This window comes from Heloderma suspectum, chromosome 3 (assembly GCF_057233095.1).
Source record: "Heloderma suspectum isolate Gila_16-S chromosome 3, 16-S_ref, whole genome shotgun sequence".
In the NCBI taxonomy this organism is placed as follows: Eukaryota; Metazoa; Chordata; class Lepidosauria; order Squamata; family Helodermatidae; genus Heloderma; species Heloderma suspectum.
This window is the reverse complement of record NC_139460.1, coordinates 265,908,857-265,933,137: the sequence shown is the minus strand read 5'-3', so window position 1 is coordinate 265,933,137 and position 24,281 is coordinate 265,908,857. Positions and strand designations below refer to the sequence as shown.

The following is a 24,281-nucleotide window of genomic DNA, read 5'->3' as shown; positions in this document are numbered from 1 at the left end:
TAGGACTGTCAAACAATTTTTAAATGTTTAGTTGATCAATTAACATGTTGATCAACTTTTAACAAATTGATCCATCAGTTTAGATTTTAAATGAAATCTATTTTTGTGTTACTAAAACTTCGAGATATAGGTGATGTATTGAAAGAAGTGTGAGATCATTTATAATTCAATAATTAAAACCTATCTTTCACATTTAAAAGGAAAACCATCTTTAACATTTTCTTTTTCACTTACTACTGTAAAAGACCAGAACCAAAATAACCCCAAAATATCAACAGATGTACCTTTAATTCTAAGCCCCACCAATTAATCTATTAAAGCATGCAGTATTTTAAGACCAAGATATGGAAATACATTTTCTGACATTGGGAAATCCCATCAGTGAGACTGCATTTTAGAAAATAAATCTAAAACAAAATTACTCAGCACAGCTGGAGTTCAAGGCATTCAGATATTCTGGATCTGTTCTGCATTTCTTGAACTGACAGGCTGGAGCAGGGAGTGGCAACCTGGTGTCTTCAAACGTTTTGGACTACAACTCCCATAAGCCCTGACCATGGCCATGCTGGCTCGGGCTTCTGGAAGTTGTGATCCAAAACATCTAGAGGGCACCAGTTTGCCAACCCCTGGGCTAGAGATTGTAGTCCTGCTAGCAAAAATCTAACTCCAAAAAAAGTTCTTACCCTGACCACGACCAGTCAGGGGCCTCATGGGCTCCACTGGGCAGAAATGACGGCACAAATTATGGAAGTGTTCAAAGAGATACCTACCAGTTACGAACCTTCAGTCCCTTTGAGAGTCCCTTTGGAACAGAAGAAATAGGATGAACAAAGACCACTCTGATTAGATCCAGTCCTTAGGCACATCAGAATTCCAGAATAAAGCAGTGAATATTACTAACTAGTCTCAAAAGGAACAGACGCAGGAGAACTCCTACTGTCTAGAGACAGTCAGAGACTGAGTTGTGTGGTAAATGCTGGCAGGAGTGGGGGGGGGGTGTCAAGGAGTCACAATTAGCATTGCATTAATATTTGAAGGCCGGGCGTCAGGTGGCAGGATAGCACAAGGGGTCTGGAACTTTTGGCTGTATAAGACAGATGTGGCTGGCTGCCCTGGTTCCCTGAACTACTTCTTGCTTTTCCATTCATTTCCTAAAATGGATGAGCTTTGGGCAGAAAGAGAGAGTTCGGCTGGATTTAGCAGAGCCAAAACACAAAGAATACTTCTTAGGGCCCCTGTGTATTTGGATCTGTCTTCACTCTTCATGGCCAGCACTAGAGGTCAGCAGGGCCAAGCAAATGGTAGGTCCCAGTGTGTTGCCTGAATTGCTTCCAATCTCCCAAGGCACACCCAGCGCAAAATGAATTGCTGAAACCTTCCACATTCCTCTGCGGAGACCTAAAACCAAGCCACATGTGATGACCCTTTTTTTTAAAAGTAGCTACTAGGGGCTTAAAGCAGTAACAATACAAAGGACGTGTTTAATCTTTCTTTCTGTGCCCTCCACCCATGTCATTTTCCAAATCTGAGTTGCCCCACCCTGAAGCTTCTCTCAACTGCATAGTGGAAAAAATACAGGTTACCTGGATTGTGCTTATATTTTTAATACTCCCGAACCAATAGCAGCTTCAGAGTGGTGATTTCAGAAAAACAGCATGGAGAAAAAGGGTTAAGTGCCACTCTCCTGAATAAAATCAGAGCCCATGCAGTGGCTTTAAATGTGTGTTGTTGTTTTTTAAGTAAGCTGTGAGGTCTGACCATAGAATGTCCACGTCATGTGTGGTTTGGCCCTTACATGAATAACTTCTTTCATCAGAGCAGACTCCATACATTATATATGGATATAATCAATTAGCAGGGTTAAATTACAAAAGTGTAATCTAACCAAGGGGTTAGAATAAAATAATGTACCATGAGATGAATGAACTTGGAGCAATTAACAGAGTTCAGGAGATAATCACTACTACACCCCACTTGCTAGCAATTTTCAAGTGTATGAGGTTTTCAAGTGTTATTCCAGAACAAGGCTCAGCTCCATCCCTGAGCATGCAATTGCCATCTATGTATTTGATTTTATTGCCAGCACAAATGCATCCAAAGCTCTCGGGGTACATAAAAAGCCAATACAAAATGTCCCAATAACATTACATTAAAACAGCAAAAACTAAGAATAACCGGTAATATTCTACCTGCTTACTCCAGCTACAAATAGCCAGAACAACTGTGCTTCTGACATATTCCCATGTTGAGCTTTGTGACTCTTGAGGAGATGCGTGTCCATATCTATGGGCTGGTTACGAAACATGGATATTTATTCTAGCTGTCCAGATTTGATGCTCAGATGGTTACCAGGCAGAGCAATCCTATGGTTCCTGGGAGAGTGTCCCAGGGACCTCAGCATATGGTGGATCACCCCTCCTGAGGCCGTAGACACTGCTAAAACCTCAGGAAGGGGAATCCAAAATGGGATCGTTCCCTCTCCCTCATGCCTCCCCCTCACAGCCATTGCAGAAAGCAACATGGCAGTTGTTCTTCTGAGGTCACAACAGCAATGCCAGAATTGCTTAGGGAGGAGGAAAAGGGAGCAGGACAGTAAGTGATGTGAGGAAGAGGAAGGAGAGGCCAGCATCCTAAAGCCTCTCCATCACCTGTCCCAGCCACAACAAGGTAGATAAGCTAGACGAGCTGGGAAAAGGAGGAACACGAGGCATTTTCACCTCTGTCCTCCTATTACCTTGCCTGGCTTCTGCCAACAGGACACTGGACAGACAGAGGGCTCTGATTGAGACATAGGATCTGACAGAGGGCCTCTGTCTATCAAATGGCAATCCCTTAGGACTCCATTCTTAATAGGGCGCTTTTGGCTAATCTTACCCTTGGTTCCTATCTTACATCTCTGCATTTTCATCTTATGATGCGTGGCTGAACTGGGTTTTTGAACTGCTGCAAATCTTTGAGACATAAAAAAACCCATTGTCAGTTGCTGAACATATCTGTCATTTCAGAAAAGGGTAGATGCTGGTCTGACACATACCTTTTCGAGGGGTTTCCAAGCCATCATGAGTTTTCATGATGTATTCCTGATCGTTCCAGCTTTAAAGCTATAGCAGTTCTGTACCTTATTCTAAGGCTGTAGAGGGACCCCCTGATCCAACTCAGAAGCCACTTCATGGCTTCGGAGGTGGGCCCGATTCAGCCTGGGCAGTTTCGGGGGGCTCCCAACCTGACTCGGCCCCGTACCCAAAGCAGGATTCAGATGTCGAACCCTGCTTCGGATCCCCCCTGACACCCCCACACCAAACCCCTTACCTTGCCTTTGCCACCTCCACCGCCATCATTGCCATCACTGCCGCAGCCCTTGCTGCTGTCATCGCTGCCTCTGCCACCGTCCTCGTCGCTGCCAACTCCTAAGGCTTGGATGCACACGCCGACTCTTAATGCAGGGAATTGACTCTCCCTGCAGTAAGAGTCGGCGCATGTGTCCAGGCCTCAGGAGTTGGCAGCAGCGGAGAAGGCGGCGAAGATGGTGGCAGCAGAGAGGATGGCGATGGCAGCAAGGTAAGCGATGGCGGTGGCGGCTCAGGTAAGGACCTGATGTGGCTGGGCCCGGGATGCTGAAGCTCCAAAGCACACCGAGTGCTTCGTGGAGCCCCTGACCCACTAGGGGTCTCTTTGTGCCCCCCTCCGCTTCACCTCGGAAGGGGCTCAAAGTGACCCCAAGCAGCCCACTTCGACTTGGGGTTTGGGCCTCGGGCCAAAGCAGTGCACAGCCCTACCTTACTTGCATTTCTTAAGCATTTTGTCAAGTTATTATAATATCAGAACCATTCCTTGAAAATGTACATCAGCCTAGTCCTAGCCAATAGCCATTGGCCAGAGTCTGAGGGACATCCACTCAAAGAGCTTGCTCCTGGAAATAACTTGGCTGCAACTGTCAGTTGTCCTTTGGTTTGAGAAGTTAAGGGGATGGACACTCTGCCCCCTGTCACTGGCCAGAGGAACAAAGGCTTCTGGGTAACTCCATCACCTCTGTCCCAGCAAGAAATGGGTTTTAATGCCTGTGAAACATTTCTGCACTGACATTCTCAAACTGATCTCCCTTCTTCTCCTCCTCCCCTCTGCTCTCCTTCCCTTTCTGTGTTTAATCTTTTAGGGCATTTCTACTTGACGCTTTAATCCCACGCCTTTACCAGGGATACTCCTTCTGGATTCTTTGCAAGATTAATACCGGTTCCTTTACATCTGCTTTTTTCTGGGGGGTTTCATTCTCTGCTTTTCTATGTTTCATTATACAGCCACTAGATGGCGCTGAGGTATAGCGGAATTGCACAATGACACACTATAAATATAAAGCCATTCAGAAAAATACTGCACTTTCCTCAACCTAACCCCCCCCCCCCCCATAATGGTTGCAAAGAACAGGGAGGCCCTGGAGGATGACACGGTCGTGTAAAGGACACACAAACCACTGTGAGTGAGCAATCTCGAGCACACAATAAAAGCCTTGTGTAGAAAGGCTCTTAGGCTGTAAGCTTGGGAGAAGACCTGTACACACAACAACCCCAGCCACAACACATTATATCTGAGTAATTGCATTCTCACAACAAAAACAACAAAGAGATTCATAGCTCGAGATGGGCAGGTCACTCTCTTTCCAGCCAGAGCCACTTTCGCAAGTATTCGTTCCTAAATCCTGCATGAAAAATTGTATCTAAATCTGTATTTAAGAACAATTATATAACTGCCACAAAATGTGCATTTCTACACATTTTCTCAACATGTACACATTTTTGAATTATTTTACACTAAAATGCATTTTAATGCATTCTCTGAGCTGAGAACAGAATATAATTCAGAGAAATGTGAGAACTGAAGACTACTACATTCTGATCTGCACATTCCTTTACAAGGTACAGAACATGACAGTTCATATCAGAATGCGCACAGATCGAATTCCTCAAGCAACCCTATTTGTGGCACCTTAAAGGCTAACAAAATTATTATGGCATCAGCTTTCATGGACTAGAGTCCACTTCATCAGATTCATGAAGTGGACTCTAGCTCACAAAAGCTTATGCCATAGTAAATCTGCTAGCCTTTGTTGCCAGAACTCTCTGTTGTTTTTGCTGCTAAAGCCTAACACTGGCACCAGTCTTGAAGTTATTCTCACAATGTAAGTTTCATTCCAAGGATTCAAGCCAACTGAAGGAGGCATTTGGTGCCTCCACTGCAAATGAACACTTGGGAAAGATTGCTAACTATAAGACCAGCTCCTAGTGAAACATCATGGGAGATTTTCCAGATATGGCTGAACAGGCACCAATTACAGATGCTTTAGATATGGGGTATCCTGCATCATGGAATGGAGCTGAACTAGATTACCTCTGAACTAGTTCCAGCTCCAAGCATGAATGAGAAAAATTGCTTCCCCCATAAGGAGACATTGTTGAAAATGCTGCCCACAAGCTGGCAAACGGCTCTCCTCTGGTGGCTCTCCTGATGGAAAAATGACCTTAAGATCATCGTCAGCGGCCCTTCTCCGTGAGCCCCTGCCAAAGGAAGTGAGGCGGGTGGCTACTAGGAGGAGGGCTTTTTCTGCTGCGGCAGCCCGGCTCTGGAATGAGCTCCCTAGTGAGGTTCGCCTTGGCACCTACATTGTATTCCTTTCGGCGCCAGGTGAAGACTTTTTTATTTTCCCAGGCATTTTAGCATTTTAGCTTTCTAAACTCTTAGCTTTGCTGTTTTAAATCTGTATTTTAAACTCCTGCACTGCTGCTAGGTTTTATTGTGGTTGTATTGTTAAATTGTGGTTTTAATGTTCTATATATTTTAAATTGCTTTATTGTGTGCTGTTTGGTTTTAATTTTTGTGAACCGCCCAGAGAGCTTTGGCTATTGGGTGGTATAGAAATGAAATAAATAAATAAAAATGTTGCCCAACACTGGCTGTGAAGACATTACACAAATATAAGAAGTAAATGATCTATGATGGAACAAGGACCGCACTTGCGAAGCGGAAACAGGATCAAACCATTTATGTCAAAGGCGCTGAGAAGAACATGTAATTCTAGCTGAGGACGTTAGTGAACAAAGCCTGGCTTAGCACAGACAACCATGTACAGTGGAGCTAATTACAGAAAAGGCAGAGAGCAGAACACCTGCAAGTGCCTACCAAGAAGAACACACGGCATCTCAGCCAGGCACTGCCTTATGCTCACAGTGGGTTGGGAAAGACGGCTCATTTTATGATCCCAACGTTACCGATACATTATGTGACTGGCATAAAGCACGTAGTAAGGCTGGGCCACAGTTTTCTGGTTTCAACCACCAAACAGTAAAGAACAAATGAAAACAAATGATGAACAAAGAAAAGATTACCCCCTGTTCAGGATCAGAAACAAGGGCCTAGTCCCTCCACCATGTGGAACCCAGTTCAGTTATTGCTCTCCATGGAAAAGGGGCTTGGATGCACATATTGGATACTTGAGCACTTTGACACCAGTGGCTTCCCTTGGATTTGTGGTCCATGGGAATATGAATGCTTCCTTCTCTCACACTGATTCCAGGGAAAACTGCTACAGCAAGCATGTGATGCGATGGTGGAAGGTGGATTTTTATACATGCGTGCATGCACACACACACATTCAGGATCTCAGGGTCTCATAGGAACAGCATTCACAATCAGTGCCTTAATACTACCCAATAATAAGACACGTTGCTCTTGCGTGATACCTAGGATGCTTCCAGATAGATATCTCTGAGTGCATTTTGCAGCTATTCTATCTTTCCTTTCTTAAAATATTTTTTGTAGTAACAACAAAACTGGAAGACCCTGTTAGAAAACACAGGAAGGTTACAAATGGAAGATAATGTCATCCATAAAATTTCATGAATGGCGGGGTGACTGCACAATAAAAGCCTTCGACAGGAAGCACCCTTAGGCTAGCATTCTGTTCTTTTGTTTTCTTAAAAAAAGATGCTGCTTATCATGATGTTGTTACTCAAAGCAATAGTGAAATATTTATTATGCCAACAGAAGCATTTTTGCCAGTCCCACCTCAGTCCAAATATAATGCATATGTTTTGGCTGATAATGTACAAACCCTGAGATGAGAAGTATGATGTTTGGGAGTGTAGGCTCAAAGGTACTCCAAGAGGAGACGCAGAGAGCGAGTATCTGGAAGTCACAGCACTTGTGAACATGAGTACAGCCACTTACAGCTTTTCTACATGAGGCATTTGTTGTGTGATCATCATTCCCTACGCACGCTTGTTTACAGGTTCTTTAGATGACATTGTGACCCTCCAGTTTCACTTCTGTTTGTAAACAGCACTTTCCCCAAGTTTTTTTGGAAAATGGGATATGATTTCTAATGTGAAAGAAAGCATGATTTCCTCTTGTGTATTTTGTATGGTGGTATCCACCATACTATAGTGCCTCCTAGAGGTTATGTAGAGGAAAAGCAGGAAAGGAAACGCTCCTTGTGTAGTGCTCAGATCCCAATTCTGTGATGAAACAAAGTAGATGCTGCGGATTAACAGCCTTGTGTAGGAAAGCCCTTACTAGATCTATAGTTATATGTGCAGAGTTTTTAGTTATGATTTGGGGGCCTGCTTGGTCCACTGTTGTAGCATTAACAGCTTGAGTGGAGGTAGAACTGAGGAAATGGCCTGGCTCATCTGCTTTTTTAAACCAGCCATGGGTGCTTTTAGAAGTACCACATTAAGGGATGCAACTCTTTCATAGGAGTCCCTGTGCACCACTCTTTCTAGCTGATTTCTAACTGTACAACATTTAGTAGAAAGAATCAAGCTGTGCCCAGTGTTCATGTAGTCACTGGGTCCCACTTCGTTAAGTTCCAGGGCAGGCTGTGTCATGGCAGGTGGGATAAAGTCAATGCTGCTTAATGGAATATTGATGAAAGATGTAGTATCAAACGAGAAACATGAAGAGTATCTGCCTGTCTCAGGTTAACCGAACTGATGTAGGAATCTCTCATTTTCCTGACAACAATCAACTCTACTCATTGCAAACACTCTCATCCACACACACATTTTTCCTTAAATTCTCTGTGATTCTGGCTCAGAATAGGCTAGAAAAACTGTATGCATTTCACTCCTAGTCATCCATGCATGCAACCAGTGGAGGCAGGTGGCTCCAGTGTCAGTGGGGCAGTGAATCTACTCCAGGTTTCAGTCAGAACCAGTTAGAACGTTAAAGGAGCTATCCAAGCTGCTCCTATCATTTTCCACCCAAGCAAAATTAATGTTGTAACTGCACTGCGGTGACATACAAACAGCAACAACCTGCCCTCTTAGTTCAGCATCAGTGGCAGCTCAATTATAATAGGCAGGTTAGGTGGCCACCTGGGATGACAAAATATCCTAGCTGGGATGTAATGGTAAACTATGCTTTAGTGTTATGTGCGCAAGACTCAGGTTTGTGCCCTCCCCCCTCTGCTCTCCTCATCTGGCACAGCCACAAGGAAGAAATCAGAACCATTTGCTTCTGTTTTCAATGAACCACAGTTTATTGTTACATCTGAACTCTAAACTATAGTTTAGATTAACTATGGGCTTAATGAAAAAGCCAGCTTCATAAACCACAGTTTGAAGTTGGCTTGTTTCAGTAAAATTAAATTAAGAGTGTGTCTCGGGTAGGACATAATGCTAAACCAGTTAGTTTATAAAGGGCAATAGCTTTCAATCTCTTCCTCATATCTGTGCCACAGGAGGAAAGGGGAGGGAGGAGCTGATAAGCCTGAGGCTCATTCACATAACACCAGAGTGGGCACCTTCGGGAGGTCCAGGGGCCATTTCTGCTCCCCTCGACCCCCCTGTGGACAACACTGGACTCCTTGGTGGAATTCTGTGGAGCGCAGGTAGCGACAAAACACACACACACGCCAATATGCCACCAAAACCGGTGGCAAACCACTACAGAATGCAATAATGGCCAAATTTAAAACTCTGTCTGAGCATTGTAGCATTCTATAGCAGTTTGCCAGCAATTTCCATTGACAAATTGGTGTGGCTCTGGCAGTGTCGGGGGGGCTGCACTGGGGGGGGGGGCGCATAGAGCCCGTGGATCATGTGCTGCCCACCCCTGACATAACGCTAATCCAGGGGTAGGGAACCTTAGGCCTGAGGGCCAAGTCTGGCCCTCTGGGGTTCCCCAGAAAGATCTACCTCTTTCTCCCAGCAAGCAATCATTGGATGCTTTCCTGGATTTTGTGTAGTTTTTTTTTCCTCATTTGAAAAGGTTGAAATGCTTCTCTGAAAGCTTAGTTGCAGTAAGAGCTTTAAGCTACAATATTTTGGTATTGTTTGGTCCCACTTTTTTGCCTTCGGCCCTTCCCGCTCCCCAAAGTGCTTCTCTGAAATTGAATTCAGCCCTTGAGATGAAACAGCTTCCCCATCCCTGCGCTATACCATAGTTTGATGTCTATGTCTCAACGCAAGCAATTCAATTCCATATGCATCACTGCGGTCCAGACTTCCATGCTGCTTCAAGCATGACAAGCTCCCTACATGAACTAAATGTGCATTCCAGAAAATGACATCGCCAGGAGTTCTGGGGTACCCCTTCAGTTCACACAGGGATGCCCTCACCAATGCTCCTGCACCACACTCCCTCTCCTAGTGCAGGGAAACAAACTTGAGCCAATCCTGTTCAGCACTGCAATGCACAACCTGAAACGTAGCCATCTCCTGCGGGAAGGTAGGCACCCTTTCATATGGCACACCCTCAGGCCAAGAGCAGGAAGCCAGCCATGCAGACATTTGGTTTAGCATATCCATGTCCTGAAAAACGCATAGGGATCCAAGCATGCTCTTTCACATGTAGAAGCTGTCTTCTGAAGTCATGAACTGTAATGGATTTTCTTGCGCAAATCAAAGGATAAGAACTGCTATAGCCCTGGGTGAGCTCTCTCACAAGCATTTGAGGAACAGAAAGTAGACAGGGGAGGCTGGTGGATCCCATTTCAGTGGGGCAGAGGTTCCATTCTGGCTTTTAGTTACAACCAGCCTGAAGTCTAAAGGAGCTATCCAAGGTGCTGGACCCTATCCCTCAACTGGGTCCAGCACCTTGGATAGCTCCTTTAGACTTCTGGCTGGTTGTAACTAAAACCTAGAATGGAATCTCCACCCCACCAAAATCAGATCCATCAGCCTCCCCTGAAGGTAGATCTCGATCTAGTGGCAGCTCTCTGGGTGACTGGCAGTAGACAGGTAAGGATTCCTGACTCCCAACTGTTTAACAATAGAAGCAAGAAAATAATTCCCCTACCCCGCCGTAAATTATACAGCTGAAATTAAGAAAGCTTGGGAGAACCAGGAATGGCTTTTTGTATGGAAGGACTGTGAGCTCCATTGCATTCTGGTACTCGAAACAAATTCCTGGGCTGAGAATTCTTTAAGTTTAAGTGTATATCTTTTGCATCAGGCTCTGGTTGATGGATTTCAGGATCTGTTTTTTTAAAAGTAGATCCCACAAGCCTGAAGTCTGCCCACTCCTGCACTAAAAGACCTTATGCTAAGCCTGCTCGGTACTGGACCTGGAAAACTTTCCCTTGTATAGGTGGATACTCTTTCTCAAACATCCACTATGAGGAATTCTACACGAGGCTTTTATAGCATGCTTGTGACTGGTCACTCACGGAAGTTTGCGAAGTTTGTAAATTCTCCTTTATACAACGCTGTCAACCTCCAGGGCATCTCTTGCACTTTCTGACTGTTATCCCAGTTTTTAAAAGATCAGGGATAATATGGTAATAAATGTAATTTCACTTTAATGGCCGTGTGAAATTGCACAGTTCCGCTATACCACAGCACCATCTACATGCTGTATAATGAAACATGTAGAACTTGCAGACAAAGGAAGTCCCTGAAAAAACCCCACATGTCAGCCCGTGTAAGGAGCCAATCTTAATCCCATAAAGAATCTGGAATAAGAAGCCCCAGTAAATTGCGGGATGAAAAGCTTGGTGTGAAGAAGCCCTGAATATGCAAACAGAGCAGCTTCAAGTACAATTACATCACGAGAAAAGCTGACTGTGTTGATCAGTGATGGAATAAGGTTGCTTTAGGTCCCCCCTCCCGCCACAGTATCCGCTCATAAGATTTGAACTGGAGAGATCCAAAGTCCTTGTGTCCAGGGCCACATGTGGGCATCACTGTTTTATTTAGCCATTGCCAAGGAGTGTTCTGGAGAGATTTTTTCCCTATGAATATTTTACTGAGAAACTGAGTGATGGCAGAGGGCTCTGGTTTCAGAAGGCCCTATTCCAAATCTCAGGCTGTGGCAAGGATTTATTATGCTTTGTTTGGTGAAACCTAAGCGCTTGATTAGGATTTCAGAGCCGGCTTCTCAAGTTAACCACAGTACCATTGCGATGCCCTGTTGTGCTTTCCTCATACTGCTGGAGAGCCACAGCTGTGGAAACTTGTAGAAATCTAGGCGCTCGGCTGAAGACTTTCATCCAAGAGAGTAGTTCGAGCTCCTCCTCCGGACTCTTCTTATCTTGCCATCGGTTGCCTGCTAATTGTGTTCTGGTATCTGTGTCCTAATGGTGGCAGAGGCAGCCAGTAGGCTCAGCAACATGCTGGCCCAATTGTTACCCTGTGCCAGGGACAAAAGATAGGTGAAAATTTTCCACTCTGCTTAACAGCAAACCAAAAATAGCCACGAAGGCAGAAGGGGCACAGATTGGATTCCTTCTGGGCTGCAGCAGGGAGTCAGCCTCTCACTCCAGCATTTTGCTGCTTCAGAAGATTGGGGGGAACCCAGTGACACCTCTCTCTCTGAGCTCTGTTTGATCACATGGAGCTTGGTAAGGCAGGGGACGGGTTCAGGAGGACAAGGATCAAATGGCTATGGGACGAACAGATCTAAGGATTCAGAGGGCATAGTCTCAGGTCACGAGCCACCCAATGACTAATACGTTGTCTGACATGTGGGATTTGCAACAAAATGTTGCAGTGTGGAATGCTCCTGTGCAGTGTTCCAGCCAGCCAGCTATGCCTTTTTCCATGATGCTCTGTTACATCTCTTTCCCAAGTTTTCGGTTCTTTCCCCCAACTTACACTTAGAGCATCTCTACACCAGCCTAAAATCCTACATTTAAAACAGGGCTTTCCGCTTCCGTTTTAAATGCAGGATCACGACAGACTCCCTTTATATGTGCTTCCTCCCCCCCACTCTTTCCCCTTTATCTGAGTCTTCCATATGTTTTATTATACAGCCGCTGGATGGTGCTGTGGTCTAGCTCCTCTGATTGTGGGTTTTTCTCTTTTCACGAGGGAATTGAAGTGGAACTCAAGCACTGTAATTTGATAGCTCATTATCTCCGATCTTTTTAACAATGGAATAAAGGTCATTTAGTGTGGGAGACGCTCTGGAAGTTGACCACGTTATCTAAAGGACCCGCAAATGTCCATGAGTAACCAATCACAACAACAGGATAAAAGCTCAGTGTGAAGAAGCCCTTAGTGTTCTGTGGCTGGGCCCCCATCCATTCTGACTAGGCTGCTTTGTTGTTATTGTTTTTTCCCCTTTGTCTCCCCCCACCCCCCACAAAGATTTGTTCTACTTCTGCAAGCATGGAGTTTCCCCAGGCAAGCCAATACTTCCCTCTTGTTTCTCAGCAGCCCCATTTTGGCTACAAAGCTATCATAACTGAACATGTGAGTTCACTGTCAGAAGGTATGCTGATTTGCGTACCTACTTAGCATTACTGAAATCCTGTAGCCCACACTCTCCAACTTTCAAACCCATTACATAAATCCCTGTTCAAGATATACTGGAGGAAGTTCTTGTCTCTCCATTCCGCCCTCCCCCTTCCCACGGGTACAGTCTGTAATATAAGGAACTGTTCCTTTAAAAATAAGGTAGAGGGAAACTGATTCTAAACAGTCTATATACTACCTTCAATTGCTTGGTGCTAGCAGCCTCTGTTCACATATCTTTCAATGAATATTGGTGTTTTCTATTATCTTTTTTAATTTTCTCAGTATTTGTTATATCCAACAGTTATATAAGTACTGTTTCTGTGTTGTTGTTTTTAAAAGTTAACATTTTAAAAAGCGTTCTGCTTTCAATTTTAGCAAGGGATTGGAAATCAGCAGAACTACCTTCCTCATCATGTGGTCTTCTCCCTTGTGCTGAATGTCCTACCTAAAGGGCCTGGGCCTGCAATGTAGAAGCCCCTATTTTCAGTAACACACAAGGATGCCAAGATCTGTATATCGAAAGATAACGCTTATATTACCAGCTTCTCCACTTCCTGCAGGTAACACGCACACTGCCTGTGTCCACTGTATTCTGCGAGGTCCCGTGCGGTGTAACCATCCCCATCGCGGATGCCTGGATCTATCTGGTAGGAGATCAGTATTTGACAGCACTGCAGATAAATACAGAAAGAACAACCACTGTCACCCCGATCCCTGTGCGGCTCATTCATGCACATGTAAGCCAGGGAATCACTTGTGCAGTTGGGACTTTCTCTCTCTGGTTTGTCTACCAGTGCAACTCCTACAGCTGGACAATTATTTGTAGCAAGTGGCAATGACTTGGGGGCAGATCAAATCATCATTACCCAAGAGAAACGTTGTGTGTCAACTTATAGCGGTTTGCATCCTGTCGATGAGTGTGGTGTTTGGCTGTGATAGGAATGGCTGCGATAGGAAATTTGTGGCCGCTGTTTCATTCAGTCAGGCAATTTTGTGTTAGCTGCAGTTATCCTGTCGCCATGGGGATCTGCCCTAAAGCCATCTCAGACAAAATGAGTGTGAGCCAAGATGTCCAGTGTGACAGGACTACACTGCAAACCATAGGTGGGCAGCTTCAGAGGGTTTGAGAGCCGATTTCTGACCCCTGGAGCCCACCCCCCCCATCGCTGACACCACCACCATGGAATTGCCCCTGAAATTTGGCAGCAATTCGAGAGCATCAAAAAAGCTGCAATTTCACTTTAAAACAAGGTGTGTGGGGAGTTCCTTGTGTAACTTATCAAGTGAAAATGCAGCTTTTCTTGCCACCACCAAAATTCAGCAGCCATTTGGCAGCAGCGATTGGGGGGGCAGCAGGAGCTGCAAAAAAGACTGGGGGATGTGTGTGCATATGGCCCATGTGTTCCTGACCCCCAGTGCAGGGCATAAACTTTATGCCCGCCCCACATATTAAGAAACATCACTCACTGTATATAGCAGCTTTCCCCACCCTAGTCCCCTCTACACGTGTAGTTTTACAACTCCCATCATCTCTAGCTGGCATGGCAAAATGGGATGATGGAAGTTGCAGTTCAACACATCTGGAGGGTACCAGGTTGGGGAAGTCTGCTATATCATTTCCACATCCCCTGAATGTGTCCATAGAGGAAGATCTTTACTGTTCGGGTAACTTCATCACAGGGTATTCTGCCCTGCAGTTTTAGTTCTTTAAATTGGTGCTACAGATGGAAGTTCTGTGTGACCAGGAGCAACAGGCGCAATAACAAACGCATTCCATGGGTGGGTTTTCGATAGGACCAGCTTACCACATTACTTGTGGTGCACTGAATCCTCAGGAAGGTAGGTTGGCATCACATAAAAAGCTCTTCCCCCTGGACTGCATCATGTGAAATTAAATGAAATCAAAGGAATGTGTTCACTTTCAACTCTGTGTTGTAAAATTTCTCCCTGCTCCCATAGAGCCTCTCTACATTAAGCAAAAATCCCACATCCTTACCAGGGCTTTCTTCTTCTGGAGTCTTTCCGAGCTTACGATGGGCTCCTTTAGATGGCGAACATGTGATTTGGAATTGAAAACGTCCCTTCTTGGCAATGCTGTATATGTTCAATGAAACACCACCATCTAGTGGCTTAATTATAGCGCTACACTGGAATTACACACTGCCGATATCACGCCATTACCTTTTATTACAGCTTACCTCTGAAATTTTTGAAGTGGAATAAAGGGGGGAAAGCGCAGGAGATGTCCTGGAGGTTGACAATATCAGGTAAAGGACCCACAAACTTCTACAAGTGACCAATCACGAATGTGCAATAAATCGTTCATGTAGAGAAGCTCATAGTACTAATGCCCTAAGGCAGAGTCTACACTGGAGCCCCTTCTGTTGCTGAGACACTGCTGTCCCAGTATTTCTTTAAGTCACAGTAGCTCCTCCTTGGTCACATCCTAAGTAATATAGTGCATTATGACATGTGTTAATAACGCATCTCAGTGACACACTCTGTGGGTTCAAGGAAGCACTGCAATTCTGTGATTAGTGGGAGGGGTTTTTATGCAGATGTACCGTAAGTGCCAGCAGAGGATGAGATGGCTAGATAGCATCACCGATGCAATGAATATGAACTTGAGCACACTCCGGGAGACAGCGGAGGACAGGAAGGCCTGGCGTGCTATGGTCCATGGGGTCACGAAGAGTCGGACACGACTGAACGACTGAACAACAACCATAAGTGCCACATAGTAGCATTGTTTGTTGCGACTGCAGAAGTAATGTGAGATTCAGGACAGATAAAAGGATGTACTTCTTCACACAGTGCATAGTTAAACTATGGAATTCACTTCCACAATCTGTAGTAACAGCCACCAACTTGGATGACTTTAAAAGGGGATTGGACAAATTCATGGAGGATAAGGCTATCAGTGGCTACTAGTCCTGATGGCTATATGCTACCTCCAGTATCAGAGGCAGTATGCCTATGTACACCACTTGCTGGGGAACTTGGGTGGGAGGGTGCTGTTGCACTCACATCTTGCTTGTGGGTTTCCTGTGGGAGCTGGTTGGCCACTGTGTGAACAGAATGCTAGACTAGATGGACTTTGGTCTGATCCAGCACAGCTCTTCTTATATTCTTATGTGTTATCAAATCCTGGAGTGATATGGGCACAAGATTCAGGAGCAGGTTATTTAAATAACTATGTTTGGTCCACTCTGAGACTGTAAATTGACTACAGGGGTGCTCTCCTGGTGGGGAAGCTGCAGGGGAAAGAGTCAATGTCAGGGGAAACATTATGTCAAAAACAGAGTTCTGGCCAAGCTCTCCTAATCTCATATTCTCTGCATGGTATCGCCAAATACCTCTAAGTGCCCATTCTCTGCTGCATCGTGGAGAGGGGTTCCTCCCCAATGGTCCAGCACCATCTCAGCACCCATAAGGAGGAGTCTGTCAACGATGGCAGCATGTCCCTCTCGGGCAGTAAAGTGGAGTGCGGTGGCTCCTTCTGCATCCTGTGCTGTGAGGCTGAGATCAGTGAAGGTTACCTACACAACAGAAAGGGTGGGGCAGATTAAATAGGAGTGAAATAACAACTGTCTTTCTGGGATGGTTCCCCCCCGCCCTTCATCTGGTGCTGCAGATGACTTAAGGAGCCATCCTGTGCATGTTTAGACAGACAAAAATCCTAGAAGTCCCATAATTCCCTAGCCAGCCCTGCTGGCTGGGGAATGCTGGGAGTTGTAGGTAGGGTTGTCAGAGGAATCTGTCTGGGGTGTGGCCACACCATAGATTTGCATAAGGGCATTATGTTACTGGCAGTTTTATTTTCAATTTCTTTCCCAATGATCCCTAACATGGAATTTGCCTTTTTCGAGGCAATTGCACACAACTGCACACAGTTGCACACTGATCTTTTCATTGAGCTGTCCACCATGACACCAAGATCCATTTCCTACCAGCTCAGACCCCATCAGCGTATATGTAAAATTAGGATTATATTACATCACAATTGCTTATATTGAACCACATTTGCCAGTTTAATGCCCATTCTCTCAGGTTATCTTCCTCACCTCCTAGGCTTTCTCCCAAAATTCAGTTTAAAATCCTGCTCAGCACCAGAATGATGACACTCCTTCTCTAGTTTTTGCCACAGGTGGTAGCAATGGTGTGGGCGTTCCTACAAATTTTCTGGCTGCTTTGCTACAGTAGCAAAAATACTGCTTAAAATTTAACTGTAATCTATTAAAACTTAACACTAATTTTGCTTGACCCAGTGGCACTTTTAGGCAGTAGCTGTCAGCAGGCACATGCAAGCCTCTGGCTTTTTCTCTTTTGGACAGGGCAGGAGGGTAGCCGTCGGTGGGGCATGTTGACAGGCCTGTGGGTGGCCCTAAATATGACCATGCAGGTGGCCCAGTGGCAGATAGGCAAGGGGTGCAACTTGCCTCCTCCAATCTACCACCTGAGCCAAGGGACTTACCCTGTCTCATGGAAGGACCAGCTTGAAAAATGGTTAGATGTAAGTATTGATGTGTTGGTATGCCTTTTATATTATATAAAGAAAGATGTACAAGGGAAATTATTTGAGTTACAATCAAATTAATTAAATCATACATCTAGAAGAGCTCGTATGTTGTTAATAAAAGTAATATGGAGCCCCATGGTTTGGTATATCACTGCAGAGTCATCTGTAGCGGTGATGTAGATGATATAATGGATTAACATATTATAGTCTCATTGCTATAATAAAAATGAAGTGTTTGCATTTCTGGATATTGTTTTATTTTATTTTGGGGTATGGATTTCTTGCACATGGATATGTATTTATGTTTTAATATATAGTTTGTATTCAGTTAAGAAATAAATATAAAACCAAAGACTCCAAGTACCTTGTACTAATCTGCTTCACATTTTCAAGCTGGCCTTTAAGAATTTGTATCCTTCTGGCTAAAGTGTGTCATTCTATTGTTATTTTTAATATATTTTTAAACAAACAAACAAAGCCCAATCAAAGTGGAACTAGTTATTTATCTATAATTGATCAGAGTTTTGATCTGTCAGGAAATACTGGGTGGGAGAAGGGGAAAAGGAACACAGGCTTGGAAAAAGTAAGAGAGATTGGGCAATGCTAGTAGAAAAATCTGATCAGCCTGAGTATAAACTCTATGTTGACATGACAGAGAAATGTAAGTTCTCTGGATAGAATGCTCTATGTCTTCCAGGGCTGAGCACAAGCAATATTACAGCTTTCGAGAGAGATTCAGTAGGAAAGTCATCTAGAGGAGCATATTCATACAGTCGTCAAGGGACCATGCTACCTAAAATGTAAAAGTGCAGGCTTACCAGCCAGATGACAACCGCATAATGGCCGCCACAGGCAGCTGCATGCAGCACCGTCATGCCATCATGTGCTCTCAGGTGCACATCAGCCTCACAGTCCTTCACCAGGAACTGGATGATGTGGAGGTGGCCCTCCTGGCAGGCCAGGTACAGTGGGGTAGCTCCACTCCGAGTTTGCATGTTCACACCACTGTTAGATGAGAGGAAATAATACGAGTTTTAGAAGTGCTGGCAGGAATCCTTACTACTCTTGATGGTTATGTATTTACTTATTTGGGGGTAGTTATACTGTGCCCTTCAAAAGAAAATGCTCCCAGTGCAGCTTTCAATAAAATATAATATACAACAATACAACAACACAAAATTAAAAATACCATAAAACAGCAACAGCAATAAAAGCAAAGCAACAGGTGAGGGCAACGCATAAAAAACAACTCTGAAGATAAAACACACCATTAAAATGTCTGGGGGAATGAAATGTTTTTTGCCTGGTGCCAAAACTGTATTTAAGCAGGTGCCTGGCAAGTATTCTATAAATGGGCTGCCACCACAAAAGGACCCTTTCTCTAGCTGCCACAGGTTGTATTGGTGACAGCGTGAGCCCCCAAAGGAGGAGCAGTAAAGATGAATGTAGGGCAATCTTTCCAAATCTGGTGCCATCCAGATATGTTGGACTACAAATCCCAGCATCCTCCAGTCAGCATGGCTGGCTAGGGGATACTGGGAGTTGTAGTCCAACACATCTGGAGGTTATCAGGTTGAGGAAGGCTGCCTTGTGGCATGGGCTGGTTCTTATGGAGAAAGGCAGTTAGAATACTACAGAGACTTCAGCAGTCAGGTCTAGCTTAAGGCGAATGTAAACATTTTATAGTCCTGGAGCATATTTGGACTGCATTCAATCCACAGATGCCTTTTCTCTCTAAGATTAAGCTACGAAAAAAGAAACAAACAGTTCTGCATGTTTCCAGCAGAAACTGGCTGTGCGTACTGGTGATCAGATGGTACTCGTGTAGTCACCAAGAAATTTTTCTGGAGAGTATTTTACTGAAGTTCTTTCTTTAAATTAATTAGGTGACAAATTCCCATATAACTGGATAGATGAGCATGCAGTGCTCTTAAACATAAAAATGGCAGACAGCATATTTGAAGCAAGGGGGTAGGGGCAAGATGGTGGCTGAGCTGTCATTTGATTTGCTGGTCTGTCTGTCTGTCATTCAAATTGTGAAGCCGGGAGGAAGCTGAGTTCACACCACACCTGAAGGACCTGATGCAAAGTTCTCTTTTTAATATTACACCTGTCTTTGCCCTTAGTCAAAGTGAGCAAGAACTGACATGACATTCAGACCTCAAGAGGTAAGCAAATCTGAGTTTTCAGATGAAAAACGAACAAAAGTGCATTTCCCACTTGTGCCATTTTGGTTAGCTTTATTCTAATGGTGAAATGACCTTAATGTGAGAGCAAAGAGGGCACCTGATGGAAGCCAGAGAACTGAAGAGGTATACAAAGAAGGAGACCTTCCCATCCTCTTGCAAGGAACCCAAGGCAGCTTACATGGTCCTCCTCCAGTCGATTTTATCCCCACAACAACCCTGTGAGGTAGAGTAGGCTGACAGTCAGTGACTGGCCCAAAGTCACTCAATGAGCTTCATGGCTGAGTGGGGACTAGAACCCGGATCTCCCAAGTCACAGTCCAACACTCTAACCGCTACATCACACTGGCTTTCAGATAGAAGCACAAGGACCAAATAGTACAAATCCCTGAAGCTGGTGACTTGGGGCCAGTCATTATCTTTCAATCTAATCTACTTCACAGGCCTTTGGTATTTAACTTGACTTATGAGGAGAGACTGTGGGGTTATGAGAATAAAACTAGGGTGGGGGGACAGGACTGTGTATGGTGCCCTGAGCTCCTTGATGAAAGCGTGGGATGAAATGTAATAAATGAAATGTTTTGCATAAGGCTCATATAAATAAATGCTTTCTTTAAAAAATTGTATTTTTTACAACTTTTCACTTCTTACATATATCTTCTTATAAAATGAGAAGACATATATATGAAATGAAAGACCTGGAACCATCCATCGCACAAAGTTAAGCTCTGTGCTTTTATATCGGACTTCATGTTCAGTTACTTTAATTGCCAGCAGAGGGCAAACATGTTTTTTTTTTAAATCCCATCTTCCTCTCCCCTTGATAACAGATGAGGGGCTTGTAGCTTTTGTTGCCTGGCAAAAATAGGTTCTAGCTAGATGCATTGCTGATTCTTAGGCCATCTTTACACATGACAATTTAAACATGCTCTTCTTTCTATCATTGTTAATGCAAAGTAAAACTTATCTTGGCAAGAATGTTCCATCAGATTCCATATGTCTGTCCGCCACTTTCTCTTTCACATTAATAATGATCAGGTATTAATTTATGAAGTGCTAAAGAGGGACTCAACTGCAGGGCCAACCTAACACATTTTGCTGCCTGACGTGAAGGACAAGATGGTGCCCCCACCCCATTCTCTGTACAGAAACCGACCAGACTGGGAGTTGATTCTTATTTCAACTCTGGCTGCCTCTACTGTCCCGGACAGCAGCATGGTATCTTAGTGGGCACAGGCTGGGCTGTGTGGTACACATACAGCTCTGTCTTCCACCTTGCCACCCCTCCCTGCCCTCCCCAAAACTGCCACCTGAGGCAGCTGCATCACTCTGCTTAATGATAGGGCTGGCCCTGCTCAAAGGTGATTGAAGCTTTCCATGTGATAATGGTCTTAGCCTGTGTTTTCTCAGCTATGCTTCCCTTCGGCCCTCCTTCTGTACCATCTTCAATATTTCATGCTAGGTCTGTCCCAAGATTAGAAAAAGCTCCCACAGGCATCTGAGTTTCTGACATTTTTAGGCATGCCAAGGTGGAGAGGGTAGTGGTGGAGCACCTGCTCTGGGTGCAGAAGGCCCAGGCTCAATCCCTGGCATCTCCAGTTAAAAAGGAGTAGCTTGAGTAGCTAACCTTTCCCATCTGTTTTTGGCTGACTCTTCCCACTACTTCTGCTTCTGAGACCAGGAAGCAGGTAGCTTCCTTACACAAGAAAAGCTGAACAAGTTTAGGGGCGTAGCAGTAAGTGTTAAATGTGGAGCACCCCCATATTCTTTGCACCAAGCTGGTGGGCACTACTGGTGAGCAAGGGGTCTGTCTGGTCAGGAGGGGTGGGCCCAAGACAGATGGTACCTCTGTAGTGTGTGTGCACAGCATCACCTAGATAGGTGTTGCTGGGAGGTGAAGGGACTGAAGAGGTGGGCCTAAAGCTAACCCACACAGATGCTGCTGCAACACAAGACCTTCACAGGCATGGAGGTGAGGAGGCACAGCATGGGACCAGAGGGCTGGATTAGTCCACCCCATGCATATGCCATGACTGTCAGCTTGGGTGAGACGAGGCTCACTGGATTTGGCACTGCTCACATCCTATTGCCTTATCCACAGCAGTAACCTGAGCAGAGGATGTATAGCAAAATCTGATAAAACAGAGCCAGTCCGATCCATTCACCCCTGAAACCAGCCTAACCATGGGCCAATTCTTAGCTATGTATTCCTTAATTTTTCAGACCAGCTCATTTTGCTGAATGTGCATTGTCCCAGGGGTGTTGCAGATTTTAACTGCAAACTAAACACACACATGCACACACAGCTGGGACTAAGTCCCATTGAATTCCATGGCACTTAGCACTGAGTAGATAAGAATAGGATTGCCCCAAATGCTGTAGAGCTTTTGCCTTCCTTGCCGGGGCGGCGGGGGGACGGAATGATACTGAGAGGTCCTGGGCAATAGCAGACCCCTGAAAAGGACAAGAGCATTGGGGCAGATGGTTGTGGCAACTGTTGTTGGAAACACAACCCTCTTCAGTGAAGGTCGCACACGCCTGCCTTCTGTCCTCTTGACAAACAAATGCAAAGCATCTGGAAATGCTGCGGCATGGAAACAAAACACCAGTGAAACGCCACTCTGTCCGCGTACTTTGCTAGGTGCTTTCAGAGATCAGAGGGCATGTTCACCTATGGTAATTTTCAGCTGCCTTTTTCTCCATACAAGCTAAGCCCGTGTACACAGTTGCATGGATACAGTCCTGTGTAAGTAGAATGTATACTCTTTTGTAGCCTCTCCCAGGATCATAGAAGCACCAGAAAGTACAGTAGGGATTGCAGAAGTCATGCAAAAAAAGCGTACCCATATTCCGCCACCTCTCAGAGTAATTTCTTGGTGTATCTATTTTATTTTAAACATTTCTAAGGCATACTTCTTCTAAATGGATTTCTGGGTGGTGTACAATACTATAAAACAAAACACCAATAATTTTTGTTGGGCGAACATATATCCTTGGATAGCAGCTTTAGAGTTCTGACTGAAACCTGGAATGGATTCACTGCCCCACTGACATCGGAACCACTGCCTAAGCGTCAGCTACAGGTGGGGATTGGGAAATAGTGCCTTGCATCCTACAGTATGCCATGACTGTGATGTCCTCTGCATCACAGAGCTGCATGTGGTGCTTTGTCCTACCTGCGGTCTGCAGCAAACAGCAGCTTCAGGCATGTCAGATCTCCCTTGGCTGCTGCGTAATGAGCTGGCACTGCTCCTTCCCGCGTCTCCATTGCAGTGTCAAAGCCTGCCTGGATCAGCCACTCAACAGCCTCTGAATGTCCAAAGCGAGCAGCCAAATGGAGCGGAGAAGCCCCTGAAGCATCTTGCTCCTATGGAGAGAAGGAAAAACAATTCTGGAGTGGTGGTCAATTCTTCCCCACTTTAGCTCCACTCTCAGGTCCAAGGTTTACAAGTTATAATTGTGACATACAGAGGCCACTTGCTCAAATAGCCTCTTGTGGGGAGGGGTGCATGTTTAAACAACTCTTCACATCTATTTACCAAGTGCATGAGGGGTAGCGGGATAGCACCTGCAAATCACGTCCTCCCACTGCCGATTCACCAGCTGGCCATGTTCTTTGTCAGCCGCGTATTTGGTGCAAGTGTAAAAGGGAGCTCCATACATACTGATACGTGCGCAAAGGCCTCCTCTGTGTGACCAGGAACCTTTAATGGCCAAGGTTCCAGTTCAGATGGAGGAGGCCTATGTGCATGGAGGGCCCAGTCTCCAAATGCATGGCCTGTGTCAGGTGGGAGTGTGTAGCTTACAGGCACAGTTGGGGTGGGCACCTTTAGACCTGCACTGCTCCTTCATGTGTCCAGTAAATGTGGGAAGGAGGCCTTTGAACATTCCCCCTAGATGACTGCTCCACGTTGCAGCTATAACATATAGACCAGCTTGCTCCATGAAATAGCTTCCATGTGGAGTATTTCAATGACATTGCTACCACCACCACCAGCAGCAGCAGCAATCTCTGGCAGCAGCACGGTAATTCTGCACGCAGGCTCAATGTCAGGGGTCAGCATGGTTGGGCATCTGCCAAGGGCCCAGATAGTCAACTGCTGCCAGGGCTGGACTGCTGCAGTGGCAGCTCCTCTCCTTCTATTGCAGTCCGCCTTGTCTTCACCCAGCCAGCCCCTCTAGCAAAAGGAAGCACCATGGCAGCTGGATGGAAAAGCCCGGAGGGCCCATGCTGCTCCATTTCAAAGTAACCCTTTTTTAGCCGTGTGTGAGTAACAGTAGTCTGAACCAATCAGACACTGCGATTGACGGGACAGCCAATAAGGGCACAGGAGTGGCAGAAAGCCCAGCCCTTCAGCTTCATTGGCTATTCCTCCTCCAAAGGTGGCAACCACCGATATATATGGTTAAAAAAAGTTTTGGTCTCAGGGGCTTGGGACTGGGTGGCTTGGGTGGGTGGCCATGGGGCTTGGGTAGGGAGAGGACTCTGCTTCAGTGCTGGGGGGTATGCACCTTGGCAGTGCGAGGGGACGGAGCCCATCTGTCAGGAATGAATCTGAGCGTGTGGACATAGTTAGTAGCTCAGACTCAGAATGGGAACAGCCAGAACTGGGGGAGGCTCCCTCCCTAGTGAGCTCAGACATGGCAAGGTGTCCTTCTCAAGACCTTGGCACTCAGATGGCTCCACCTGAAGGGGCCCTCCTTCCCTCCTCCATGAGAACCCAGGTCTCGGGGGAGGAAGAGAGAGAGGGGCGTGACTTGAGGGATGCTAGGGTCCGTTGCAGAGCGAAGCGGGAGAAGCTAGAGGCGGAGCTCATTTGCTCCTCCAGGTTGGCTATGAGTGAT

The 24,281-nt window shown here is 45.4% G+C and overlaps 1 protein-coding gene across 4 annotated transcripts in view; it reads right to left on the bottom strand.

Annotated features, from left to right (window-relative positions):
* ESPNL (espin like) overlaps nucleotides 1-22,793 on the bottom strand; it is a 34,268-nt gene extending 11,475 nt beyond the window's left edge. For 2 of the 4 annotated variants that reach the window (XM_084846817.1, XM_084846818.1), the window contains exons 1-4: nucleotides 22,613-22,793; nucleotides 18,069-18,255; nucleotides 16,088-16,270; nucleotides 13,271-13,402 (exon numbers count right to left, since the gene is read on the bottom strand). In XM_084846817.1, the coding sequence (XP_084702943.1) occupies nucleotides 13,271-13,402; nucleotides 16,088-16,270; nucleotides 18,069-18,255; nucleotides 22,613-22,704 (594 nt within the window). In that variant the 5' untranslated portion in view covers nucleotides 22,705-22,793. Of the gene's footprint in view, nucleotides 1-13,270; nucleotides 15,178-15,295; nucleotides 16,271-18,068; nucleotides 18,256-22,612 lie in introns of those variants that run through there. The other 2 variants (XM_084846820.1, XM_084846821.1) reach the window with 2 other exon arrangements.
* Between the last annotated feature and the right edge of the window lie 1,488 nt (nucleotides 22,794-24,281).